We start from the raw sequence: 22,381 nt of genomic DNA, 5'->3' as shown, positions 1-22,381 counted from the left end.
AGGGCGATTCTGTTGAGACGGCAGCTGAATGGCTGAGATGGACTGGGTAGCAGATTGACCGACTAAAATAAGGGACCGCTGGATGCGAGCGGCGAGCGCTGCTGCATCGGCCGTCGCGCGCTATGCTCCATAATTGCTCCATAATGTCGATGGCCGGTTTTGTCAAGTAGCCGTCCCCGTCCCGAAGCGCACCCCCTGACGGCGCGCGGGCTATCCGGATACACATCTACAGGGAAAGGCGCATGTCTGGGCATGGACGGCAGCACGCCAGTTCCCGGTCCTCTCGTCGTCGGAGATCCAAGGTCTTGCTTATTTTTTTCTTTTCTTTTCTTTTTTTTTTTTTTTTTCTGTTTTACTCGCGTCCAATCGGCAGCCAAGACTTCGGATATGAAAGTTTCCGTTTGCCGGGGTGTTTCATTGGAGATGCGGTTTGGCTGGACTCTGGGAATTGAAGCTGCTGCTGCGTGTCCCTTGGCTCAACAGGTGTTGAAAACGGCCCCAGGACGAGCTGCGTCAGCTGGCCAAGAAATGCAAAGAAAAGAGGGCCAGGTCATGGTTGCTGCAATGGTGATGTCGGGGAGTGCGAGGAGCGAGGGAGATGAGACGCGACGAGAGCAGATGAGAAGATTCGGGCTTTGTGACTGATCAGCATCCCAAGCCAAATGGCTGATCGCCGACCATCACGGCAGCTCCACGTGGTTGATGATTTCCTTCCTTCCTCATTTGTGTACCCTCGAGCTAGGCTACTTTGGGACGCCCATGTGACTGCGCTCGCTCGACGCGTCGGGCCTCTCTTTGTTTCGCGTCTCACTCTCCACTCTTCACTCCCCCTCACCACCTCACAGCCTCGTGGCTCTCATGGTGACGGCCTCGTCCCAGCACCATCGAGAGCACTCTGCATCTTCTCTTTTCTTTCCATGCCACCATGATACCCCGTAGTCTTTTTCACCATTGACATATCCAGCTTTTGGCCTACAGCGACCGCCTGTTTTTTTGGATTCCCATTGTTCGCCTAATATACCATTACGATGCCTCTAAAATTCAAGGCCATCTGTGAGCTTTTTCAAAACTTGGAAGACGTAATATCACGAGACCCGCCGTACCTTCCAGCACAAAAAGACAAAAAGTTACGCCAGACTGTCCAACTCTGGTTTCGCACACACCGAAACGCCTTGGACAATGATAGCAATCGTCTGGCAGTTCTCTCCTCTCTCCTCCCTGAAAGACGTTCTGATCGCGTCTACGGCATCCAGCCCAAACTACTCGAGAAAATCATTGGACGATGCCTGGTGCTAGGAGAAGAAAAGTATCGGCAGCTGGGCAGATGGAGAGAAAGGGACGGTGGTGACCTTGGGCAGTGTGTTGAACGGGTCGAAAAAGATTTTGATTGCTGTCCACTTCCTGTAGGAGCACCATTGACTGTCGAAGAGGTCGATGCCGCACTCACCCAGTTAGCGGCTAGGTGCCGATTCTCGGGGCCTGAAGTCATGAAGAGGGTGACAGCTGCGATCCCGGACCAGATCCTGAAGCCGGTGATGAAGCGGATGCACTCTCGGGAGAAGAAATGGTTCGTCAGAATGATCCTCAAAAGCATGGGCTTGCTTCAATCGGATTGGGGATACCTCGAAAAGCTTTTGCTTGAAGGATACCACTTTCTCATGCCGATTTTGCTGAAATTCAACAATGACCTGACTTTCGCCGCCGACCAATTCCGTGGACCTCTCAAGAAGTTTCCCGCGAACCCTGACCCTCAGTCCCGCCAAGTCTTTCTGGAAGAAGCCGAAGCTCACATTGTTCGACCACAAGTTGGCATCAAAGTTGGTAGGCCACATTGGATCAAGGCTCGATCATTCAAGAACTGTCTTGATCTAGTCGCACATGGGCAGTGGATCATTGAAAGAAAGTATGATGGTGAGTATGTTGAGATTCATATCGACTTGAGCAAGGGCCGCGATTGCATCAAAATCTTCTCAAAGAACGGCAGAGATTCCACCCAGGACAGGAGAGAGTTGCACAAGATTCTTCGTCAATGCCTAAGAATTGGACAGGACGACTGCAAATTCCAAGAAAAATGCATACTCCTCGGTGAGATGGTTGTCTGGAGTGACCTCGAGAAAATGGTTCTCGGCTTCGAAAAGGTCAGAAAATTTATCGGAAGAGCTGGGTCCTTCATTGGTACCGATAAGGACTCGCAGCCGCACCCGCATGAACACCTAATGATTGCATTCTTCGACGTCCTCATGGTCGACGACGAACTCACCATGACCAAGCCACATGAGCAACGGAGGAAGCGCCTCTCCGGCCTTTTGACCAAAATCCCAGGCCGAGCCTCGACTGTCGAATGGAAGCTCCTCGACTTTGCCACAAAGCAGGCACAGAAAAGTCTTGTCATCCAATTCACAGCTGCTCTCGTACAGCGCTGTGAGGGGCTCGTACTTAAGCCCAACGCATCTTATTTTTCACTTGCCACAGGAGATCCTCAGAGCGGCTATAGAGGCTTCATCAAGCTCAAGAAAGACTACATGACTGACTTGGGCGGTGAGAGAGATGTTGCCGACTTTGCAGTCATTGGAGCCAGCTACGAGGTAAAACAAGCACAAAAGGCTGGCCAGCAGCGCCTCCGCTGGACCAACTTCTACCTTGGCTGCCTGGTGGATGACGAACGGGCGAAGTATCGATCAAGGCCCAAGTTCAAGGTCGTTGCCATTATCAAACAAGATCAGTGCATCCCGCCTCCGGATCTCAAGTTTCTGAACCAGCATGGGCAGTTCCGAGAGACAGAGTTCGATGAAGATGGCATCGATGAGTTTGATGTTCAATTCGGCCGCAACCCATGTCCCGACGTCCTCTTTCGAGATCCCTTTGTTGTCGAAATTCTGGGCAGTGCTTTCGAGAAGCCACCAAATGAAGACTTTTGGATGCTGCGACATCCCCGTGTCCTCAAAATCCACAACGACCGCTCATGGGACGACTGCATCACCGTGTCTGGCCTCGCTCGAATGGCAGATGAAGCCAGAAACACACCTGTCGAGGGAGAATCCCAGGAGGCACGGCGGCTCGTTGAGAAGCTGTATGGTAAATTACAGAGAGCGGAGGAGCGTGAAAGATCCAGGCAGACTACTCCTTGCTCTTCTCCAATTGAAAGCCCCTCATCAATTGTGAGACGTGCCATCACTTTGCCGAACGAGACTGGAAGCCCCACTCCTGAAACTGTTGCTCAGATTCCACCCATCCATTTCACAGACAAAACATCTGGCTCGTCAAAGGCGCCGATTACACAGCGTTCGCCGGAGCCATGTCCAAATCCGGCCACCTTTGGCGCGATACATCCGATTTCGAACGGAGAGGCTGGAAGAGAAGCAACTACAACTCAACTGACAACACATACCCAGACGATTCTCAGCCCAAGATCCTCACAGGTTGTCCAGTGGCCTCGTGTGGAGATATCACCTCCCAAGAGGCGAGCTCCGAATGTCGAAGTGATTGAAGGCCGCGCCCAAGGGTCACATGTCTCCACAGCCCACGCACAGCCGACGAATATTTCACATTCTTGTGTGGATCCACTGGCTGCGGAATCAAATGCTATCTTTTCTGGGCACGTTCAGAACTCAACAACGAAGGTAAAACCTGCCAGGCAACTACCGCGAAGGCTCGATGATCCATTACTCAAGAACGGTTCGGCCAGGAAGGGAAAGAAGCCGTTTTCTTCTCTCATAATCACCAAGACCTTCATGGCGCGTTGCGAGTCTCCCAATTGCCCTGCAATCGAAGTTCAGCAACAGAGGGTGGCAAGTGGCGGCAGACAAAAGCTGCCAACAGAGTCTGCAAAACAGCCTGCAACCAGTCTTGGACCAGCCGGGCTTCAAGGTCATGCCAACTCGTTGCCCACTCCGAAATCAACTCCGGGTGATCCAGTGTCTGCCAGAGAGCCAGTCAAGTCTGCCATGGCTTCTGCGACTGCCAAGTCAACACCACAGCAACCAAATGATGCCATCTTCCCGCCGACTCCACGTCCCTCGTCAAGAAAGGAGAATGCGACGCCGTCATTTCCAGCAGAAACTCCAACAGCTACAAAAGGCAAGGGCTCTTCAAGTCGATCGAGTACGAAGACGCCACTCCAACAACTCGCACTGCCGTCCAGCTCGCCCGAATGGTCGTTGACGCGATCCAAGTCCAAACGCGCGGCTGTCGACGACTTCGATGTCGACATGGTCCCACGCAAGATTCCAAAATGGGGCAACGCATTATCATCCATCAATACAACTATATCACCATCCTCACCATTACCAACACCATCGTCGTCGTTGCGCCTCAAGCCCAAAACCACGCACACAGCAGCAGCCGCCTCGGGAAACACGAATCTCACGTCCATACTACCGCCCAAGGACCTTCCATATCCCCTCATACATACCGCAATCCTACTATCGCCCTCTCTGCACACCAAAAAAGCCCTGCGCGACGCACTCAGCGCGCTTGACACTTCCGGAATCCACGTTGGCGCACTAGTAACAGATCTACGCCACTGGCAGCGCGACACGACAGCCCACGAGCCCATGGGTCCCGTCGTCGGCGAAAGCCAAGCGTGGACGTCGTGGAAAGGCTGGAAGAGAATCATTCTCGTCGACTCAATCTCTTCATGTGCTGCTGCCTCTGGACATCATCACAGCGACAAGTGCAGCGACCAGGAAGACGACGACCCCGAACGCTGGGTCCAGCACGTCCGCGGTTTTCTCGGTGATGCGATCACCGAGACTGCCGTCTTTGACTGGCGCGTCGTGGAGGCGCTGCAGCGAGGGGGTTATGGGAGGGGTGAGGGCGGGCGGCGCGAAGCTGCTGTTTGGGAGATGTGGTTTAGGGGGAGAGTGTAGTAGTTCATCCGTGTCTTTATCTCTTGTTGACCATTTTCTATAGCAGCATAGGTATACATACAACACAGTCTGATGCATGACCGCGGTGCACCACTCCACTGGCCGTTGAAAGTTTTCATTCAAATGTTCCGAGCAGATACATGCATATCCTTCATGTAGTCATCCGCTGCATCACCGCACATTCAGTCAGTCAGTCAGTCCTATGTAACAGAACAAACGGCCGGCAATGCGAGATTCAAAAATAATGAATAGACCAAGGGTGAAGAAGCAGAGTACTTCAGACCCAGCGCCTGACACATCATAGCACCGCAGGGTAGATTGGTACAGCAGCACATAACTAAGCCTTACCTAGCTAGCTAGTTGCCTAGCTACCTAGCCCCTGCAGAACCATTTGGACTTTTAGATTCTACAGCCAGCGTTGACGGTTAGGTTTGACTGTGTACCCCATTCGGTTCGTTGCGGGTTGAGTTGTGTGTATGTATGTAATTAAGGAAGGAAGGAGGGAAAGAGGCATGTGGAGATGTCCTCCTTTGGCTGCCTAGGTATGTTGGTCTGGCTGGTTGTCTTTGTCTCTGCGACGTGGGAGGAAATGGGTAGGTGAGGTAGGGAGGATGCGGGTTCCTGCTGCAAGGCGCGGATGCGTGTGTATGGCGGCAAGGGATGGATGGATGGATGGATGGATGGGATAATGATGGAGTGACGACTGGGCAAAATGCTGTCGACGCTCTCTTTACAACATCTGGACCTGTAACTCGTGCAGAGAGTTGGACTGTGCTCTTGGACGTAGTCTGGTCTGCGGCGCTCCAACTTCGCACATTGTCACAGCCTGCCCCCATCAGCAACCCTCTTCCCCTCGACGCTCCTCCTAAACAGCGTCTGCGCGACCTCGCTCTGGAAAAAGGCCACCTGATGACCACTCGCATCGACCGTGACAAAAGCGACGCCGCCGCCCTCCTTAGCCGTTCCCTTCCTCTGCCTCTCCTTCCCCATGCCCTCCCCCAGCACGACATCTTCCAACGCCGCAACGCGCCACAAGCCCTCCCTCCCACCACCCCACCGCAAACTCCTCACCACCTCTTTGCCTCCGCGCCAATTACAAGTGAAATCGGCATCGCCGTGCACCAGGACGGCGCGCGCGCCAGCATCCAACACGTCCTGCAGAGCGGCGCGGAAAAGGGGGTACGCGAAGTCGCCGCTGTCGCCCAGGCCGCGCGCGACGATGCTGTTCTCGGCCGTCGTGTAGTTGAGGTCGACGCCGAGGGCGCGCTGGGTGTGCGCGCGGTTGAGGTACGGGATGAGGGTTGCGGGCCGGTCTGGGCACGGGGTGCGGCAGCGGATGTCGTAGACGCTGCGGCCGGAGAAGGAGTCGTAGGGCCCGCGGACGAGGCCACGGCAGATGGAGAGGGCGGTGGAGCACTGTTGTGGCGAGTGGATTAGTGGTGGTGGTGGGATAGAGAAGGGGAGGGGGTGGGGGATGCTGGGCGTACCAGGAGGCGGCCGTGTTGGGTCTCGCGGTCTGCTTCTTCGCAGGCGTCGATGGCGTCGCGGCAGCCGTTGGGCAACTCGTATGCTTGCTTCATGAAGGTGTAGATGGTGTCGTTGACCTGTGCACCTACATGTTAATGCTCCCGCTCGCCGTGGCCGATCAGACGTGCCACTCACTGCTTTGATGCCATACGTGTTGTTGACGGGAAATTCGTAATACCACTTGGACTGAATCTTGGCTTCGATGAGCCCGCTGATGATCCCCAGCGTCCCCAGCTTGACCTGCGTGCCCTTGGCCGTCCCATACGCAATGGCGCGGTTGCGATCGTAAAAGTAGCGGTAGAATACGGGGATGTAGTGGCCGGCGTACGACTCGCCCCACATGTGGAACTCTGCGTCTGTCGACACCTTGGAGCTCAATTTGGGAAGGCCTGTGAAGAATGCTTGGACGACGTTCCAGGCGGTGACGGCAGCTTTTTCTGTAGTATCGTAGGCGTAGGGATCGATGTCTGCCCGGCGCCCGTTTGGATGAGGACAGTCTTTCCACTTTTTTGTTTCCTTATCGTAGCAACCGAGGTTCTTTTTCTGGTACGAGAAGCCAACGCCGAGGGGTTGCGAGAGGTAGAGCATGTTCGAGTAGTTGTTCCATGAATATTTGTTGTAGATCTCTTTCAAATCTTTGTCTATGCTGCAGGGTCCATTGCCTGCACAATATTGTATCAGAGCGAGTGGGATACTGTTTGGGCGTGCAAGAACAGTTTACGGAGGAAATTCAAGAAAAGAAGTCCATTTCGTACTTTGGCTTTTGCAGACTCGAAACACAAGGGCATTTACTCACCTTGAAATAGTCCCAACAGTGAATCAGCACCTGGTCCTCCATTCAGCCTTTAGTGTGTTAGCGATTAGAAGCATTAAATGGTTCCGAGAGAAAGTACCATAGAGTTATCTGTACAGAGAAGGAAGTCAGCTGCGAAACATGAGTCAAAGCAAATTCTGGAGAAGTTACCGGCGCATCTTGAGGGTTTTCTCTTGCTTCAAAGAACCAAAAAAACATGTTTGTTGTTGCATTCAAGCTGATATATCCGGAATATGATTTGACACCCTTGGTTCTGCGTCAGCGTCGTTCTTGCTGTCACTTGCGCAAGTCTGGGGGAACACGGAGCGCTGTACAAGGATTGCAACATTTCGCTGGACTGGAACTTGTGCAGATGGAATCAAAAATGGAGTAAGTAGAGAAATATTACCGGAGTAGTCTCGCACAGTCCTGGCTCTTTGTACCTTATCTCTGCACCTTTTGGCAGCTTGATGACCTTGACATCCGTGGGCTCTTGAGGAACACCTTGTTCAAGGATACGCGCCGATTCGGGAACACCAAAAGTGAAGAGCAAGAGCAGGGTTATCAGCCAAAAGAACAACATGACGATTCTGACGGGGCTCGAGCTAAGAAAGCGTCGGCGATGGGCAGCGGGACGAGCGACGTGGTGCGGGCCATCGTTCATCTCGAACATGGCACGGAAATATCATAGTCGGACGCGGCGGAAGATGAACGATTCCGCACGGTTGACACATTGAGGTTAAGCTCTTCTGCTGATTTTAAAAGGCAGGGTTCCTAGCAGCGTGGAGCTTCGGGGGGGCCAGTGGGTTGATATGGTTCCTGGAGCGGCCTTTTTGCACCTTGTTGACCCCGCGTCCGAAGTGCGAAGAGGCGGCCTGCGCTAGGGCCTGGGCAGCTTACATGGCTTTCAAAATGTCGGCGAGCCTCATTCAACGTTGGAGTCTTGGGTTGAGGTGTTGGTCAGGGCCCCAGAATGAGGCAAGCTTAGCCGAGGCTTGGGCATGGACATGGACATGGACATGGACATGGACACTCCTACACAACACACGAGCTCCAGCTACTTGCATCATATCATACATCTGCACCACCCACTTTCCACCATGATGAATTCCACGGCAGACGAGGACCCCTTCCTCCAGGTCCAGGCGTATGTTTCCCGTCGCGTCAATGCCTCGCAGTCTACTGACTTGCCCCAGCGATGTCCTGTCCCTCCTAAACAACACGCGTCCGCTCTTCAGCTCCTACCTGCGCATCCGCTCCTCCGCCTCGACCGCAACCTCGCCAGAACTCGTCGAAGCACGCGAAGAGCTCGAGTCATCCTTGACGGAGTTATCCGCCGACCTCCGCGACCTAATTGACAGTGTTAAAGCCATCGAGCAGGATCCATATCGCTTCGGCATCGAGCTCGACGAAGTAGAGCGCCGCCGCCGCCTGGTTGACGATGTCGGCCGCGAAGTCGAAGACATGCGGCGCGAGTTGCAGCGCACAGTGCAAGATGCGCAGGCGAGCGGGAGCAGCGGCAAGGGCAAGGGCGTAGCTAGCAATCCAGACGTGTTGCCCGACCCAGACGATTTTGACGACGACGAGGACGGATACGCAGCCATGGAGCAGGAGCGTCAACAGGAGTTGATGGCCGAACAAGATACTGCCCTCGACGGCGTTTTCCGAACCGTGGGCAACCTGCGGCAGCAGGCCGACGACATGGGCCGTGAGCTCGAGGAGCAGGGCGAGATGCTCAACGACGTCGATACCGTGGCTGACCGTGTGGGCGGCAAGCTGCAGAATGGATTGAAGAGAGTGGGCTGGGTAATACGGCAGAATGAGGGTAAGTGCTGCGTTGGAATGGAGATGCGGTGGCTGACCATTTTGGGCCAGACCGATGTTCGAGCTGCTGCATTGCAGTTTTGATATTTGTCCTCATCGTACTACTGGTGCTCCTTCTTGTCCTTTGATCGCAGGAACAAGACTTGCACAACAAGTCGCCTTCAACATTCCTCCCCGCGCGATGCTCCGCGAAACAGCGACGAGCCGCTTGCGCGCAAGCAGTCGGATTTCCGCACCAAAAGTATAGACCTACTGGTGCTCCTTCTTGCCTTTGATCGCAGGAACAAGACTTGCACGACAAGTCGCCTTCAATATTCCTCCCCGCGCGATGCTCCACGAAACAGCGACGAGCCGCTTGCGCGCAAGCAGTCGGATTTCCGCACCAAAAGTATAGACCTATTTGGATAACTCCTGAATCGCCTCGCCAAGGCTGGACAAACCCTGGTCCGCTGGATGCTGGACCCTGAAAAGAGCAAAGATGGCCAGCCTCAATGGTCACAAAGGCAGAACTGAGCTCATTGACAGCCAAGAATACCCGCCGTGGTTGCCGGACAGTCCCAAAGTGGATGGGTTCGAGAATGTGGGCAGAGGCTGGCCTAGAGATAAGCATGTGGTTGGTGCTACAGAATGTTCACTGGCGAACGCACAGCAAGCCAGATGATTGCACAACAACGAAGAGACGGAAAGAGCGTAGAAATACGCGGGGTTGTTTGAAAATCTGGTCGCGAGACTAGAGCCGAGTGGATTCGTTGCGATGTCAAATGCATCGTAAGTTGTGTACAAGGTGGCATCTTCTCGAGGCAACAAGTCAGGAGGACAGGATCTGCACAGTGCATGCCCAGCAGAGGACGAAGAGGTTGGCATCTCTTGGGTTGGCGCGACAGTTGCGCGTTCTCGTCGCCCAAGAATGCTCGCCCTTGAGTGCAACACCAGGCTCGCAGCAGCACGTGGCTGGCAGCACATCGTTCCTTCTTGTCCTGCCTTCGAGCCGCCGCAACCTGGCCCAGCCTTCGACGGTGGACCAACTGAAGACTTAACTTCTTCATGGCTCGTCCAAATGAGCGTCTCCGTCAAGTTGCACACCCCCTCGAAGCTCCTGCACACCATCCGTCTGCTCCGCTCTGCGTCATTCTCCTCCACATTCCTGCCTGCCTACCTACCTATATGAGGTCGCTCGGCTTCCGTCGTCTTGAAGGACGGCCTACGGAGCGCCGTCGAAGCACCCTTCTCGCCATAACGATATGTCTGCACTTTCTGTTCTGGAGCTCTCTTCTTCCGTTTGTGACGATGCTCGCCCTCTTTGCTGCTCATAGCATGGACTCTACCGTCTTACCTTCGGCAATATTGACCATCATCTCCGTACGTCATGAAGATACTCTTCCTTCAATTGTCCTTCTGCTGACCCCTTGCACAGACAATTCTCTCCATCTGCTACCTTATCCTGCATTCCTTCATCTCACGCCGCCAGCACGCCTGGACCGAAGAGTACACGCATGCCCGTCGAGTCTCCATCATATGTGACGTTGCGTATCGAGTGGCGGCATCTGTGCCAATTTTTTGGTTCCTAACTACGATCTGGAACATCATCATAGCTGTCAGACAACCAATTTGCCTGTTGACCGAACCGGGGACTGGCAGTAATCAAGAATTTTGGAGAGTAGGCAGTGCCTGCGCGGCTGTCCGCTCCAGCGTCGCCATCTCCTTGATTGCTCTGTAGGTTGCCATGTGCAAATTCAGGAAAAGAGACTGACATGTACAGCATTGCTTCTTGCACGCTCTTTGCCATAATTACCAAGGTTCGTCGTCCATTCGAAGCATCGCTCTTCGGGAGCTGCTCGTTTCGCCGAAAGACCAAAATATCTAGCTTGGAGGATGGCACAAGGGTCGTCACTCAGGAGGCCCCGCCCAGCCGCCATGATTCTGAGAAATCTTTTGCACACTCCATTGCCGCGTCGACACCGGGGCCTTCATTTCCAAGCACGCCTCATACAGGAGACGTCGACTTTCGGCCTGGCCTTGGAATCTACACGCCTCCTACGCGGACGCCTCCTACCTCCGGATTGCAGCGTCCAACTGCCAAACGCAGCAACAGTGCCAACTCTCTTTTCAGCGTCTCGACCGTCATTCATTACGACTCCGCCGGCCAAAATGGCCACATACTCCCTCGCCATGGCAATTATTGCTCCCCACTCGCAGACTCGGCCTGGCGCGCCATGCACCCCTATCCTCCAGGTAGCCCGCGATCCATGTCTTTCCACAATCTCCACAGCAATGGAAGCAGAACAAATCTAGTACATCCAATGGCCCCGTCCTCTTCGAGCAGCGCCATTTATGAGTCGCCATCAGAGCTTCCCTCGTCCCTGCGGATACGCACCCCTTCAGGTCCCCCGCCGCAAGTCAGGCCCTCTGTCCGTCCAGTACGCCCTTCACCAGCACTTTTATCTCTCCAACATCGAGCTGCACGACAACGTCCGCTGGGAACGCGGCCACGGACCAGCCCTGCGGTGAGTGGAGGGTTTTACGCGTGTAGCAGCACAAACGCCAGCACCACTAGTCTGTCCAGTCTAGGCAGCAAGCGTTGCTCGAGCAGTCCGCTCAGCACAATGGTACGAGCTTGTGAAGTAGAGGTCGATATGCTACGTGGAAAACTCAAAAACGGGAAGAAAGACCACGAAAGCAACTGGGTTCGCGAAGACAGTGGCATTTCAGTGTCAGGAAGCAGCACAGACGGCAGGTGCGCCGCCAGCAGCGCAAGCGACGGTGAAGGCAAAAAGAAGTCCAACCACCGCGCAAAGCGCAGCATTAGCGCACCGCTGCCTCTGCGTCTCCGCCGTTCAACACGTCCCGAACCACCGCCACGCGCCGCAAGCCCGCCATCTCCTCAAGTCACTCCCATCCCGCGCCGGTCTTCGCGAGAGCAGCGATCCAAGGCCAGAGCAAATCTATCACTTCTCCCACCGTGGGATCCGACCAGCCGCGACCTCGACTCCGCCCCGCTCTGCAGACCAGAAACACCAACACCCAGCTCCCGAGGCGCGCGCGAACTGCGTGCTTCACTGTCTCGTCTCTCATCGAAGCAACCGCCGCCAACACCAACGCTCCACACCTCATCGTCCTCCTCCCTCTCCTCCTGCCCTGAATCCAGCGCTGCCGCCGAAAGCGAGACCTCTTTCCTCGAGGCCGTCCTGGCGGCTGGCCACGTGACGCCGCTGCTGACCAGCGCAGGCTTTGCGTCGCAGCGCTCGAGCATCCGCGCCGCGCTGTCGGGACGCGGGAGCAGCAGGCGCAGTCGCAAGAGCAAGCAGCCGGAAAAGACGCCTGTGCCTGCTTTGCCTGAAAACTTGATTACGCCGGCGGTGGTAAAGGCGCGGTCGAAGTCGGCGGAGGACCTCTCTAGGGCGCTTTCTGGTGATGCGGGAGATGAGACACAGTCGTCTCGCGGAGAAGCAAAGGAGAGGAAAAGCAGGGCCAGGAGAGCCACTGCCACTGCCAACACCAACACCAACAACATGGCCCCCTCTTCCTCTACTTCATCCGCTGCGCACGTAAATACACTCATCAAACCGGACGCCCAAATCGAAACCGACCTTGTCGCCACCGGGCCCAGCGAACGAGCCAGCGCGTCGGCCTCGCTCCGCTCGTCGCTGGCCGAGTGGATGATGCGTGAGCGCCAGAGCCACTTTTCCCACGCTTCGAGTGCTGCTCCGTGTCAGTCGAGGGAGGCGTCGGGTGCGTCGGGTGCTTCGGCTGACGATTTGAGCGGATTGGTGTTGGTGGAGAAGGGGAAGGAGAAGGAGGAGGTGGGAATGCAGATTTTTTGCTCTGGGGTCAGGGAGGCGAGCGTTGTTGGGTTGGGTGTTGGTGTGGGGTGCGAGAAGGAGAAGGAGATGGTTCATCGTGAGTGAGTGAGTGAGGGGGTGGGAAGGAAAGACGAGCTGAGTGTGGTGAGGTGAGGTGAGATTGCTCGCTTGCTTGCTTGCTCTGTTGTACATTTTGTCTTCCTTTTCTTTTCTCTCGTTTCCTTCTCTTTCTGAGCGATGAAATCGTTGCTATCTGTAGGCATGAGTTGAGGCATGGCTGGGGCGTTCCTTGATCGTTTACACTTTTCTTGCTCTAGAAAAGGGGAAGGAGTAATGTAGATAGCGTATCGTAGTTACTGGGTGGGCAGTAGAAGGACTGGAGAGGACGGAAGCTCTGGCTAAGGTAGTCGTGTGTGTGTGTGTGTGCATGGGGGATAGAAGACAGATAGCAGAAGGGGGACGGGAATGGGAGGGGAATGGGCGATGGGGAAGAAGTAATATCCATGCATCTGCGAAGGAATTTAGTTAGTTAGTGGTTGCAGTGTGAACAGAGAGAACAAACGCATATGCAACTCATCCAGCTTCGAACCAACTCTTTCCTGCGCAAACGAATCACCGGCTTATGCACGGTTAGCTTATGTACATTACATGTAGGCTTTCATTCATGGAGTGAGTTGATTTATTGATTGGTTGATTAGTTACTTAATTGATTGACATGTGCCCCCCTCTCATCCCACCTAGTACAGTAACCCTTGGTACTGTACTGCTACATATATGGCTGATATTACGCCGTTGCTGATCTCCCTCTCTCTTCCCCCTTTCCCCCCCCCCCCCCCCCCCCTCCCCCCCTCGCTTTTTTTCCCACATACCAATCAATCCCTCCATCCATCTACCAATCTATCCCTCTATCCCATTCCGTCTATCCCATCCTGTCCGTCTATCATGATGTATTCTTTACAGCACTGGCCAGCATCAGCATCAGCATCAGCATCAGCACCAGCCCACTGCACTTGGTAGGTAGGTAGGTAGGTAGGTGGGGAGGTAGGTACATATACCGTACCCCTGAAAAGAGAAAGGAAGGCCGTCCATTCGTTCGTCAGTTGCTGTCGCTGGTCGGTTTGTTTGTTGGTGGTCTCGTGTCAGAGCGCCGCCGCCGCCATTCTGCGGCAGGACGAGGCGGCGGTTGCGGGGAGAGAAAGAGAGTGAGGTTGGAGTGGTGGATCCATGGGCGGGTTCAGGGGAGTGACATGGCTGGCTGGCTGAATTGGTAGCAGCAGTTCCTCTTGCGCATTGTGCGTGGGGAAGATCGGGCGTTGTTTCACTTCTTCCCTTCTTTCTTTCTCTCTTCCTTTTGTCGTTCCTCCCTCAATCTCTCCGTCTGCCTCCTCACCACTCACAGCCTTCCACAACTCGACGCTTACTCTCAAAGCGGTTTCCCATTGCCAACCTGCATCGCCTTCTCACCACCGCTCCACCCCTCACTCTTCTTCCCCTCATCCTCCGGCACCGCATTGCCAAACGTCCACCACTGCACACCGAGATAAGCATCACACGCCGCCTGAAAGAGCCCACACAGCTTAAACGCCCAGGGGACATCGCCATCGCCACTAAGGAAGAAGAAGCAGAGCTTAAACACGTCGCCGACGAGCCAATTCGCCAGCACGCTGACGCGGAACCCCTTTGTGCTGCGGCTGCGCTGGTTTGCCAGGATTTGAGGGAGGGGCAGCGTCGCTTCGATGGCTAGCGCCACGCCGCCCAGCAGCGACGTGTAGGCTGGGAAAAGCGAGGTCGGGGAGATGAGTATGTGCAGGATGAGCAGCGTGCCTGTGAAGTAGGCTAGGAAGACCCAGTAGGGCCGCGTTGGCCGCCATTGCCAGAAGTTGTAGGGACGCCGTGCGGGCGCGGCAACGGCGGCGGACGCGAAGGGCTTGTGCGAGGCGGCGTGGGCGGATGGCCGGTGTGTTAGGGCGACGTGGAGGAGGAGTAGTTGTACGCCGACCATGAGGCTGGCTTGGATGAGGAGCGAGGTGGCGTAGTGGGCGCCGAGCCAGTAGAATACTCTGTTGATTAGGGAAACGGCGTCAATGATTGTTTTCTTGTCCTAGCTGTCTTGTTGTACCAGAGAGGAGGGTGGGTTTTGGCAAAAGGGACGGACGGGATATGGCGCGCGCGTACTTGAGAATCGAGGCGACGAGCATAATCAGCGGTATGTCGAGCGAGAAGCCCGCTGACGAGCGCGTGCGGTGGATCGAGTATATCTGGTCGGCATACGACGTGACGGGCGACGAGACAATACTAGAGCAAGCCAGCCAGCCAGTCAGTCAATTGTCCTTCCGAGAATCATTCGTGGAAATGCTGGTCGCGTGCGGTGTGCGCGCGCATGGTGTGCTTACAAGATGGGCGCTATGTGCTGCACGGCGGCAGCGAAGATGCCCATGATGCCAGCCTCTGCTGCGGTCAGGTAGTCGGGCAGGTAGTCGGCGAGGGGCATGTGCGGCGGGTGGCGGAGATGTTTTGTAGTGGTACGTAGGCGGTGCGGACGCGCGGAGCAGACAAGCGGTCGTGCGTGGGTGCGTGGTCGATGGACAAATGGGACTCGGGACGATAAATGTTTCTCTCGTCTGTCTGCGGACTATGGACGCGAGGGGTGAAGGGGACTCTTGCGGAAAGATGGGAAGGAGGCCAGATTGCTTTTTCCAGTGAGTTGAGGGTGCGAGGGATTGGTCCGGAGGGTAGTGAAGAGGAAAAAAGGGTGCGCAGGAGGGGAGAAGCGGTGGAGATGTCGTGATGTCGAGTCGGGCAGTGGTGAGGATGCAGATACCGAAACCAAACGAGACGTGAAAAGACCCGGACGGCGCGAAACCTGAACACCAGCCACATTGTGGGGCTGAGCCAAGCCACTGCATATCTCCGCCTTATCTCCTGCTCGATGCTCTCTCTTATCGTCCGTTCTGTACAACTCCACCAACAACATTATTCTACCATCTCAAACTCCCATTCAGCATCCAACTGGCCTCCCCATCTCTGCAGCTAACTCCCAGCCTCAACCTCACCATGTCCTCCCCCGAAGGCCCCCACACAGCCTTCTTCTACGGCACCCTCATGTCGCCCGCCGTGCTGCACCGCGTCATCCACGGCACCACAACGCCCTCGGCGCTCCAACGCCTCGTCTCGCCGCTGCGCACCTACCCCGCGCTGCTCCCCCACCACATCCGGCACCGCGTGCGCGGCTGCGACTATCCCGCCGTCCTGCCTTCTTCTCCTTCATCCGCAACCGACACCCCCAGCGTCCGCGGCACCCTCGTCACCGGCCTCTCCTCAGCCGACCTGTGGCGCCTCGACCGCTTCGAAGGCGACGAGTACGAGCGTCGGCGCGTCGACGTTACCATCTTGGGCCCGGGTGCCGGCGACGACGTACAGCCAGAGGACATGCCGCAACAACAGCACGCGCCCGGCTCAACCGTCGTCGCCGAAACGTACATCTGGATCGCCGGCGCCGACAGGCTGGAGCCGCGCGAATGGGATTTCGATGAGTTTGTGAGGGAGAAGTTGGGCAGGTGGACGGGGCAGGAGGGCGAGGCGGAGTATAAGGGTACGTATTGATCCATCCGCCGAACATGCCTGGCTGACTGGCTAACACACCTCGCACCAGACGTCGATGACGCGGTGGCAGCAGCGACGACGGCGACGGGTCAGGGCGGCAATGCAATGGGCGGGCGTGATTGGAATGGTGCGGTGGGGAGGGCGATTGATGGCAGTCGGGTGGCGGAGAAGGAGGTGCTGCGGGAGGCGGTGTGATGTGGTGGATACGTGCCGCATGGAGATTGTGAGCACATAGTGGATTGATGCAGGGTTATGTGTGTATTCAGACTGTACAAAAGGGCAAGAGGGGTAGATGGATAGATAGATCTAGAGACATTTCCTCAACGACACGCTAGATGCGAGTGTCCGGCGTCAACCCAGTGCCTCCACTGTCTCTCTCCCGGCATGAGCACATTTGTATCGCGAGATGATGGCCAACAACACGACACAAAACGCCCCACCAACGCCGTTCATTCTCCCTTATACTTTTGATTTGCTTTGCCCGTCTAAAAAACTAACACCAGTTCTCCCCCCTGTCTCTTTCCTTCATGCATCAGATCTGTAGCTAGCTAGGTAGGCAGTGTAGGTAGGCTGACACGCCTTGTGGCCGTCAACCGCGTCATCCCTCCTTCTACCCACCCGTTCATCCATCCATCCATCCATCGACCCGGGTATAAAACAAGTCACCCGCCACCATCATTGCGCCAGCAGCCTCAGTGAAGTGGGAAAGCAGGACAAACAAGACACAGGAAACGAGAGATCCGACAAGGGGTGTTGGCTTGGATGGGCCATGAACGCCTCCCTGTCCTCGTCGATACGCAATCGCAACACACACAGGTGAGATGGGAGCGCGACATGGGGGTCCCATCTCATCTCATCCTCCGTACCGTCCGCAATCCATCCATCGAACTGGCCGCACGAGGGAAAGGCAAAGGAGCAAGAGAGACAGAAAAAAAGGGCATCCGCGAACTGTACAAAGTCGACAGCCTCACTTCGTGGAGGAATTGGCGCTGGGAATCGTATGTGTGGTCGCGAGCGGGCCCTATAACTGGCTGTCGATGGCTCGCTGCTGTAGCGGCGACGCCGAGGTGGAGGCCGAAGAAGTGTGCGCAAGGGAGACAGTGGTGGTCTGCCTGGGGCTGACCAAGGCGGAAAATACGCCGTCATATGCGCAGAGACACAGCAGCTCTTGTGTTTCGCTCTCCACAGCTCGGACCGAGGAGGGGAAATCCGAACACGAGATGGTACATGTCGACAAAGCCAGGCGGTTGGTGATCAATCGTCGTCGTCAAGGCTAATCACTTCAGGACCTTCAGGACCTTCAGGACGCCGGGGGCGGTCGTAGGCCAGAGGGCCCTCACGCAGTGGATTCACATCGCTTTCCTCCGACTCCGAATCCATCCCCAACTCACTCTCAGCCTCTTGTATTCCGCGGTTAGCAGAGTCCCACAGTTGCTTCATCCAGGCGTGCGGATCTCCCTGGATCTGTTGACTCTCTTGCATCTCCGAGCTGGCGTAGACCTCGTTGGACCCGAAGTCTTTCTCGTTTGCGTGCCATTGACGCTGTTGGTCTTCTTGGTGTTGCGGATGACCCACCAAGTCCACCTCGGACGGGTCTTCGATAGAATCGTCATCCTCGTCGTCATATTCGTTTTCAATCGGTGCCCGGACTCGCGGGATTTTGTGGACTTTCCTAGGATTGTACTCGTTCTGGTAAAAGTTTAGGGAGCGGCGCCTTTCTCGTGGGTAGTGCCTGCTCTCGGTCTGCATCGCGGGAGGAGATTCTGGCACCATGGACCCCAGCTCAAGAGTTGGTCTGTTTCTCGATGGCCGCTTTGCAATAAAAGCTCGATCAAACTCTGCAGATATTTCCCTTTTGTCCCCGGCTGCGGAATGAGCTTCGGCGTTTGACGCCTCGCTTTGGCCTTGACGAGATTTTGGTTGTGGAGATTTGGATTTCTTGTTGGGTGACTTGGACGTTCTCTCCACTATCCTTGACTTCTTTGAGGGCCTGTCGACCATCATGACATCGTCATCGTTTGACCTCTTGATGAAGGGCTTGTCGGCGGCGGTCTGTTCTGGACTTGGCCAAGAGGTCCCTGCAGCCGCATGTTCGGCAGGAGGGTCCGCCGATGGTGTGCGAGCTTTTGTTGGTATAACGACCTCCGGGCTTCTGTACCTCAGAGGTTTATTCCCTGGCTTCTCCGGCACAATTTCCTGGACAGATGCAGAGAGCTCTGCTGATGATTGTGGCGGGCTTGTCACTGGCGGCGTGTTGGGTTTTGGCGAGTCGATGGAAGGCTTTTCTGGCAAGGCTTCCTTCGGAGTCGCACCTTTTTTTTTCTCAGCCTCTTCCAGTCTCTTCTTTTTTTGTTCGCGCCTTTCCATCTGGTGTTGCCGCTGCAATTGGAGGAGCGTGTCGAGAGTGGCCCGGCGCATCTTGAGAGGATCCAGATCAGGCCAGTCAGCAACATGGTCCATCTCTCTGTGCATAACCTTGTGCACGAAACTGTCGGGATCTCGAATGAATTTGTCGAAAAAGCCACAGACAAAAACGCCACAGTCATAGCCGTTGGGTTGGAGAGGAATTTCCTTGGCGTTGATTCCCTGGATGTCTTGGGCAGTGAGCTCAAGACCACGTTTCGACCTTGCTTCCGCGATAATATATTGCTTCAAAGTCCTAACAGTCTTGGGGTGCGTAGCGCCGAGGGAGTCGAATACGAGGATTGAGATGCTAGAACGGTCAGTATAGGGAAGACGGTGCGTCTGCACGATGACTTGCCGATTTGGGTCACCGATCGGTCTTTTCTTCGCTGCATCCTTTACTGGGCTGCTGAGCCTGCTATTCGATTGCGCTTTACAAAATAGTCAGTCTTGTTGATTTTGCCCGTCTATCAAAACCATCTGATGCTCTGCTTACCACTCAGCTTTCCGGATTTTCCAGTGCCCAAGGTTTCTATCAGTCTTGTTTTCAGTTCAGACCGAGGCTGGGTTTTGTCAGCTTGCGCCGTCTCGTCTGAACTTGGCGCTTCATTATTGGGGCGCTTGTCCGCATTTTTCATGTTGACGATGATGGCAAGGTGCCAGTGTTCAGCATCGTTGACCGGAACGACGATGAAGTCGCAACTGAAGAGGTCGATTTTGGCGGTCCATCGTTTGACGGCATCATAGTTGATGCCGTTTGTCGTTGGCTGCTCCCAAAGTTTGGTGCAAAAAAAGGTGGAAAATATGTGAATCCTGCACTCTTCGAAGCCATGCTGAACTTTTGCCTGATGCAAAGACCAAGCCATGCAAAATGAAATGAGAGAGTCATTCCAAAACTCCCCGTCGTCTAATTTCTTGAGATCGGAGAAACAGACTTCTGATTGGTACCGTCCACTGGAAGGAAAAACGACTGGACGTAGCCATTCAGAACCAAATCCAGGATCTTCAGAGAGTTTAGGCGGTGTAGGGACAACTGGCTGATCTTTCTTGATGGCCCAGCGATTTGAAGGGTAGCCATTGTCTGCAATGCGGTCGGTTGATCTAGTCAGTCTGTGATCCTTTTGACCAGGCTGATTCATCCAGGGCGGCTCGAACTCGTCAGGCGTCTTTTCAATCTCCGGACGCATCTGAGAAACTAGCTTCTGGGGCCGTTCTCGTCGGGTGTCAGCGTGATGATCAGATCGATGATGGTGGGGCCTTTGGTCGTGTTGCCGAGTCCTGCGTTTCAGCAATGCGAGCTCTCGATCGTGTTCATTCGGATGGTGTGACACATAAGGGCCTTGAGTTTGGAAGATATTTTGCATTTCCTTCCTGCAAACAAGTTAGCGGTACTCAACGGCCGGGACATCATCAACATACGCTGTCTTTCTAACCAGTTTCTTGTCAAGAGAATTTTCCTCCAAGTATGTGAGGAAAGCTAAGAAATCAGATTTATGGCTGAATGTGAATCTTTGCCAGCGTTCGCGTCTGTGGTAGAGAACTTGAACCCTCCATGGGTATTCCAGGCTGGAGGCTATCTCCTCTATGCTCTCAGTGTCGAGGAACAGTCGTCCCTCTCCCTGAACGATAGGGCCATCCTTGTTAACAACCTCGTAACGAGACTGTTTTGGTTGATAGGCTAATGCTAATCCGCCATCTTTGTTAAAGATATTGGTAGAGCCAACGCTGAACACGTCAAGTTTCCACCAACCGTTAGGAGCAGCCATCGGTGGTTTTGCAAGTGAGGTGATCGAGAATGGCAGAGAACTTTTGTGTTCTTTCTTGGGACTTTGAGTCTGCCTGCCAGTACCCTCATTGCTGAGACCCGGTTTCTTGAGGAATTTTTGTCGTTCGGTGACCGCTCTGTGCGCGAAATATTCCTTGCCAGATTGAAAATGCTCTGTTTTCGACATGTACCTGGACCCGGGGCTGAACGTGCCAATGTCTGGCGTGGTGCCTGGCTCAGAGATTTCCTTCATCAACCTATCAACTGAACGCAGATGTTGAGCTGGTTCTTTCTCAGCTGATTCGGTAGCCAATTTCAATCTCTGCTGTGTGCTCCCGCACTCCTCATGGTGTCTCTTATTGTGCTTGAAAGAGTTGATTCGATCGTGCACAGCACCGTACTCATCCGTGGGGAAAGCCCCGGATTGGTATTTGACTTCAACAGCAGAATCGCTGTCAGTAGAATGGGCCTTATTGGTTTTCCTGTGGTGGCCGACAGCACCAGCGTGTTGACGGCTAGAGAGCGTGGAGGGCAAGACGTCCTCGGTCAGATCGACCGTCGGTGCCGCGGGGCTGGATTGGCTTCTGTGCATTGCTTCAGTCTTTAGCCTTTTTGAAGGTCTTGTGCTGCTCGTGGGTTGGAGCAAATCTGGCGAGGCACCGCGCTCCGAACTAGCCCGCGCTAGGGCCGCATGTAACTGGTGTTGTTGTTGTTGTTGTCGCTTTGCACCATTCTGGTGCGGGTTGCTCATGGTCCCCGAAAATGGGGAGAGAGTGGAATTATTTGTCAGATTGTTCCTTGGCTTGGGCGCGAGAGAGGCTCCCGGCTGGATATCTTAGCACGGATATTGCGTGGGCGAGAGGAGGGTTCGAGATACCTTGGGCTTCGTTCGACCAACTCGCGAGTTCTCGGGCATAGCTGCCATCCCAGGCATAGGTGTCGCAGTCGCATCTCGAGGTCTCCTGATCCGACTCAGCAAAGCAATTTCCTTCCAAAAACCGGTAAAGCCTGTGTTTCCTACCGATTATCGTGTAGATAGTGGTCTCGGTCGATGTCGTGGAGTCGCGGCATCCGGTCGTCGTTGGGTCGATGGCGAGTATCTCTGGCGCGTTCAGTGAGCCTGAAGCTTTATGGACGAGGCTATGTCGAGTTGTTATACCGCTCGGGGCGATTCAGGGTGCGGTTGGCGCGTTGTGTGGGTTGCGGTTGTGGTGTCGAAGTATCATATCCTGGCTGCAGGTGAAGCGAAGCAATGTCAGTAGCCGCGCAGAGGATCACACAGGGCAGAGACTGCACAAACTGTCGTATTTGGCCTTGTCGTCTGGTCTCGGGGGTTTGGGAACAGGTAGTCGCTGAGTGCGTAAAAGAAAGGAGTTGCTAGGTCCACCATAGAGTTGAAGGATGCGAACTCTCTTCAGGTTTGCGCGCAGAGAAAGGCCGTGGATCGGGTTTGCAGAATGGAGAGCGGTGGGAAGCTGTCAAACCTCATGTCTTTTATGCCCAACTGAAAGGCACACAGTCGCGACTTCCATTGTTTTGCGGCGACCTGAGGGCTGCAGTGACGTTTGTCCGTTGGCTTACCTTACCTTACACTAACAAAGTCGCACGGCACGGTCCCTCCCCTCCCCTCCGTGACGGCCAGGCCAGTGCCTTGCCGCGGGGAAAGCCATGGATGCCGCCGCAACCCCATAAAACCAACCACCATGGCTGATATCACACCAGATCTCGTCCTCTTTTGGACGACTGCTTCACGATTCAAGTCGACTCGTCGTCCAACATCAATCATTGCATCGCACGC

At 55.0% G+C, this 22,381-nt stretch overlaps 9 protein-coding genes across 9 annotated transcripts; 5 read left to right on the top strand and 4 right to left on the bottom strand.

Annotated features, from left to right (window-relative positions):
• The first annotated feature begins 22 nt into the window (after nucleotides 1-22).
• Nucleotides 23-744, top strand: IWZ02DRAFT_35345 (uncharacterized protein). Its single transcript, XM_066764265.1, has one exon. It carries the CDS (start codon nucleotides 253-255, stop codon nucleotides 643-645), a length of 393 nt encoding a protein of 130 aa, XP_066620679.1. The 5' UTR covers nucleotides 23-252; the 3' UTR covers nucleotides 646-744.
• Nucleotides 745-1,028: 284 nt separating this feature from the next.
• Nucleotides 1,029-3,056, top strand: IWZ02DRAFT_349896 (uncharacterized protein; the record flags this gene model as incomplete). Its single annotated transcript, XM_066764244.1, has 1 exon — nucleotides 1,029-3,056. A coding segment is annotated over one exon (2,028 nt), but the record flags the coding sequence as incomplete, so codon positions are not given.
• A 2,631-nt stretch (nucleotides 3,057-5,687) lies between these two features.
• IWZ02DRAFT_381281 (peptidase S10, serine carboxypeptidase) lies at nucleotides 5,688-7,771 on the bottom strand (the record flags this gene model as incomplete). The annotated part of the gene is made up of 7 exons (XM_066765158.1): nucleotides 5,688-6,284; nucleotides 6,356-6,472; nucleotides 6,531-7,057; nucleotides 7,192-7,238; nucleotides 7,289-7,299; nucleotides 7,360-7,455; nucleotides 7,598-7,771. The coding sequence occupies 7 exons, from the start codon at nucleotides 7,769-7,771 to the stop codon at nucleotides 5,688-5,690; spliced, it is 1,569 nt and encodes a 522-aa protein (XP_066620677.1).
• Nucleotides 7,772-8,288: 517 nt separating this feature from the next.
• Nucleotides 8,289-9,140, top strand: IWZ02DRAFT_381130 (t-SNARE; the record flags this gene model as incomplete). Its single annotated transcript, XM_066765148.1, has 3 exons — nucleotides 8,289-8,335; nucleotides 8,385-9,013; nucleotides 9,064-9,140. 3 exons carry the CDS (start codon nucleotides 8,289-8,291, stop codon nucleotides 9,138-9,140), a joined length of 753 nt encoding a protein of 250 aa, XP_066620676.1.
• A 184-nt stretch (nucleotides 9,141-9,324) lies between these two features.
• On the bottom strand, nucleotides 9,325-10,391 carry IWZ02DRAFT_35310 (uncharacterized protein). Its single transcript, XM_066764260.1, has one exon. It carries the CDS (start codon nucleotides 10,117-10,119, stop codon nucleotides 9,508-9,510), a length of 612 nt encoding a protein of 203 aa, XP_066620675.1. The 5' UTR covers nucleotides 10,120-10,391; the 3' UTR covers nucleotides 9,325-9,507.
• On the top strand, nucleotides 10,327-12,917 carry IWZ02DRAFT_492302 (uncharacterized protein; the record flags this gene model as incomplete). The annotated part of the gene is made up of 6 exons (XM_066769839.1): nucleotides 10,327-10,371; nucleotides 10,427-10,725; nucleotides 10,772-11,303; nucleotides 11,395-11,516; nucleotides 11,581-11,618; nucleotides 11,680-12,917. The coding sequence occupies 6 exons, from the start codon at nucleotides 10,327-10,329 to the stop codon at nucleotides 12,915-12,917; spliced, it is 2,274 nt and encodes a 757-aa protein (XP_066620674.1).
• Nucleotides 12,918-14,235: 1,318 nt separating this feature from the next.
• On the bottom strand, nucleotides 14,236-15,249 carry IWZ02DRAFT_381155 (PQ loop repeat protein; the record flags this gene model as incomplete). Its single annotated transcript, XM_066765152.1, has 3 exons — nucleotides 14,236-14,872; nucleotides 14,988-15,107; nucleotides 15,206-15,249. 3 exons carry the CDS (start codon nucleotides 15,247-15,249, stop codon nucleotides 14,236-14,238), a joined length of 801 nt encoding a protein of 266 aa, XP_066620673.1.
• A 379-nt stretch (nucleotides 15,250-15,628) lies between these two features.
• Nucleotides 15,629-16,771, top strand: IWZ02DRAFT_456889 (uncharacterized protein). Its single transcript, XM_066767906.1, has 2 exons — nucleotides 15,629-16,404; nucleotides 16,465-16,771. Exons 1-2 carry the CDS (start codon nucleotides 15,867-15,869, stop codon nucleotides 16,608-16,610), a joined length of 684 nt encoding a protein of 227 aa, XP_066620672.1. The 5' UTR covers nucleotides 15,629-15,866; the 3' UTR covers nucleotides 16,611-16,771.
• An 898-nt stretch (nucleotides 16,772-17,669) lies between these two features.
• On the bottom strand, nucleotides 17,670-21,334 carry IWZ02DRAFT_492299 (uncharacterized protein; the record flags this gene model as incomplete). Its single annotated transcript, XM_066769838.1, has 3 exons — nucleotides 17,670-19,249; nucleotides 19,315-20,189; nucleotides 20,238-21,334. 3 exons carry the CDS (start codon nucleotides 21,332-21,334, stop codon nucleotides 17,670-17,672), a joined length of 3,552 nt encoding a protein of 1,183 aa, XP_066620671.1.
• Nucleotides 21,335-22,381: the final 1,047 nt, after the last annotated feature.

Source organism: Phyllosticta citriasiana (genome assembly GCF_038021145.1).
Source record: "Phyllosticta citriasiana strain CBS 120426 chromosome Unknown IWZ02scaffold_10, whole genome shotgun sequence".
Classification (NCBI taxonomy): domain Eukaryota; kingdom Fungi; phylum Ascomycota; class Dothideomycetes; order Botryosphaeriales; family Phyllostictaceae; genus Phyllosticta; species Phyllosticta citriasiana.
Note: the sequence above shows the minus strand (reverse complement) of the source record. Positions and strands in the feature narration are given on the sequence as shown.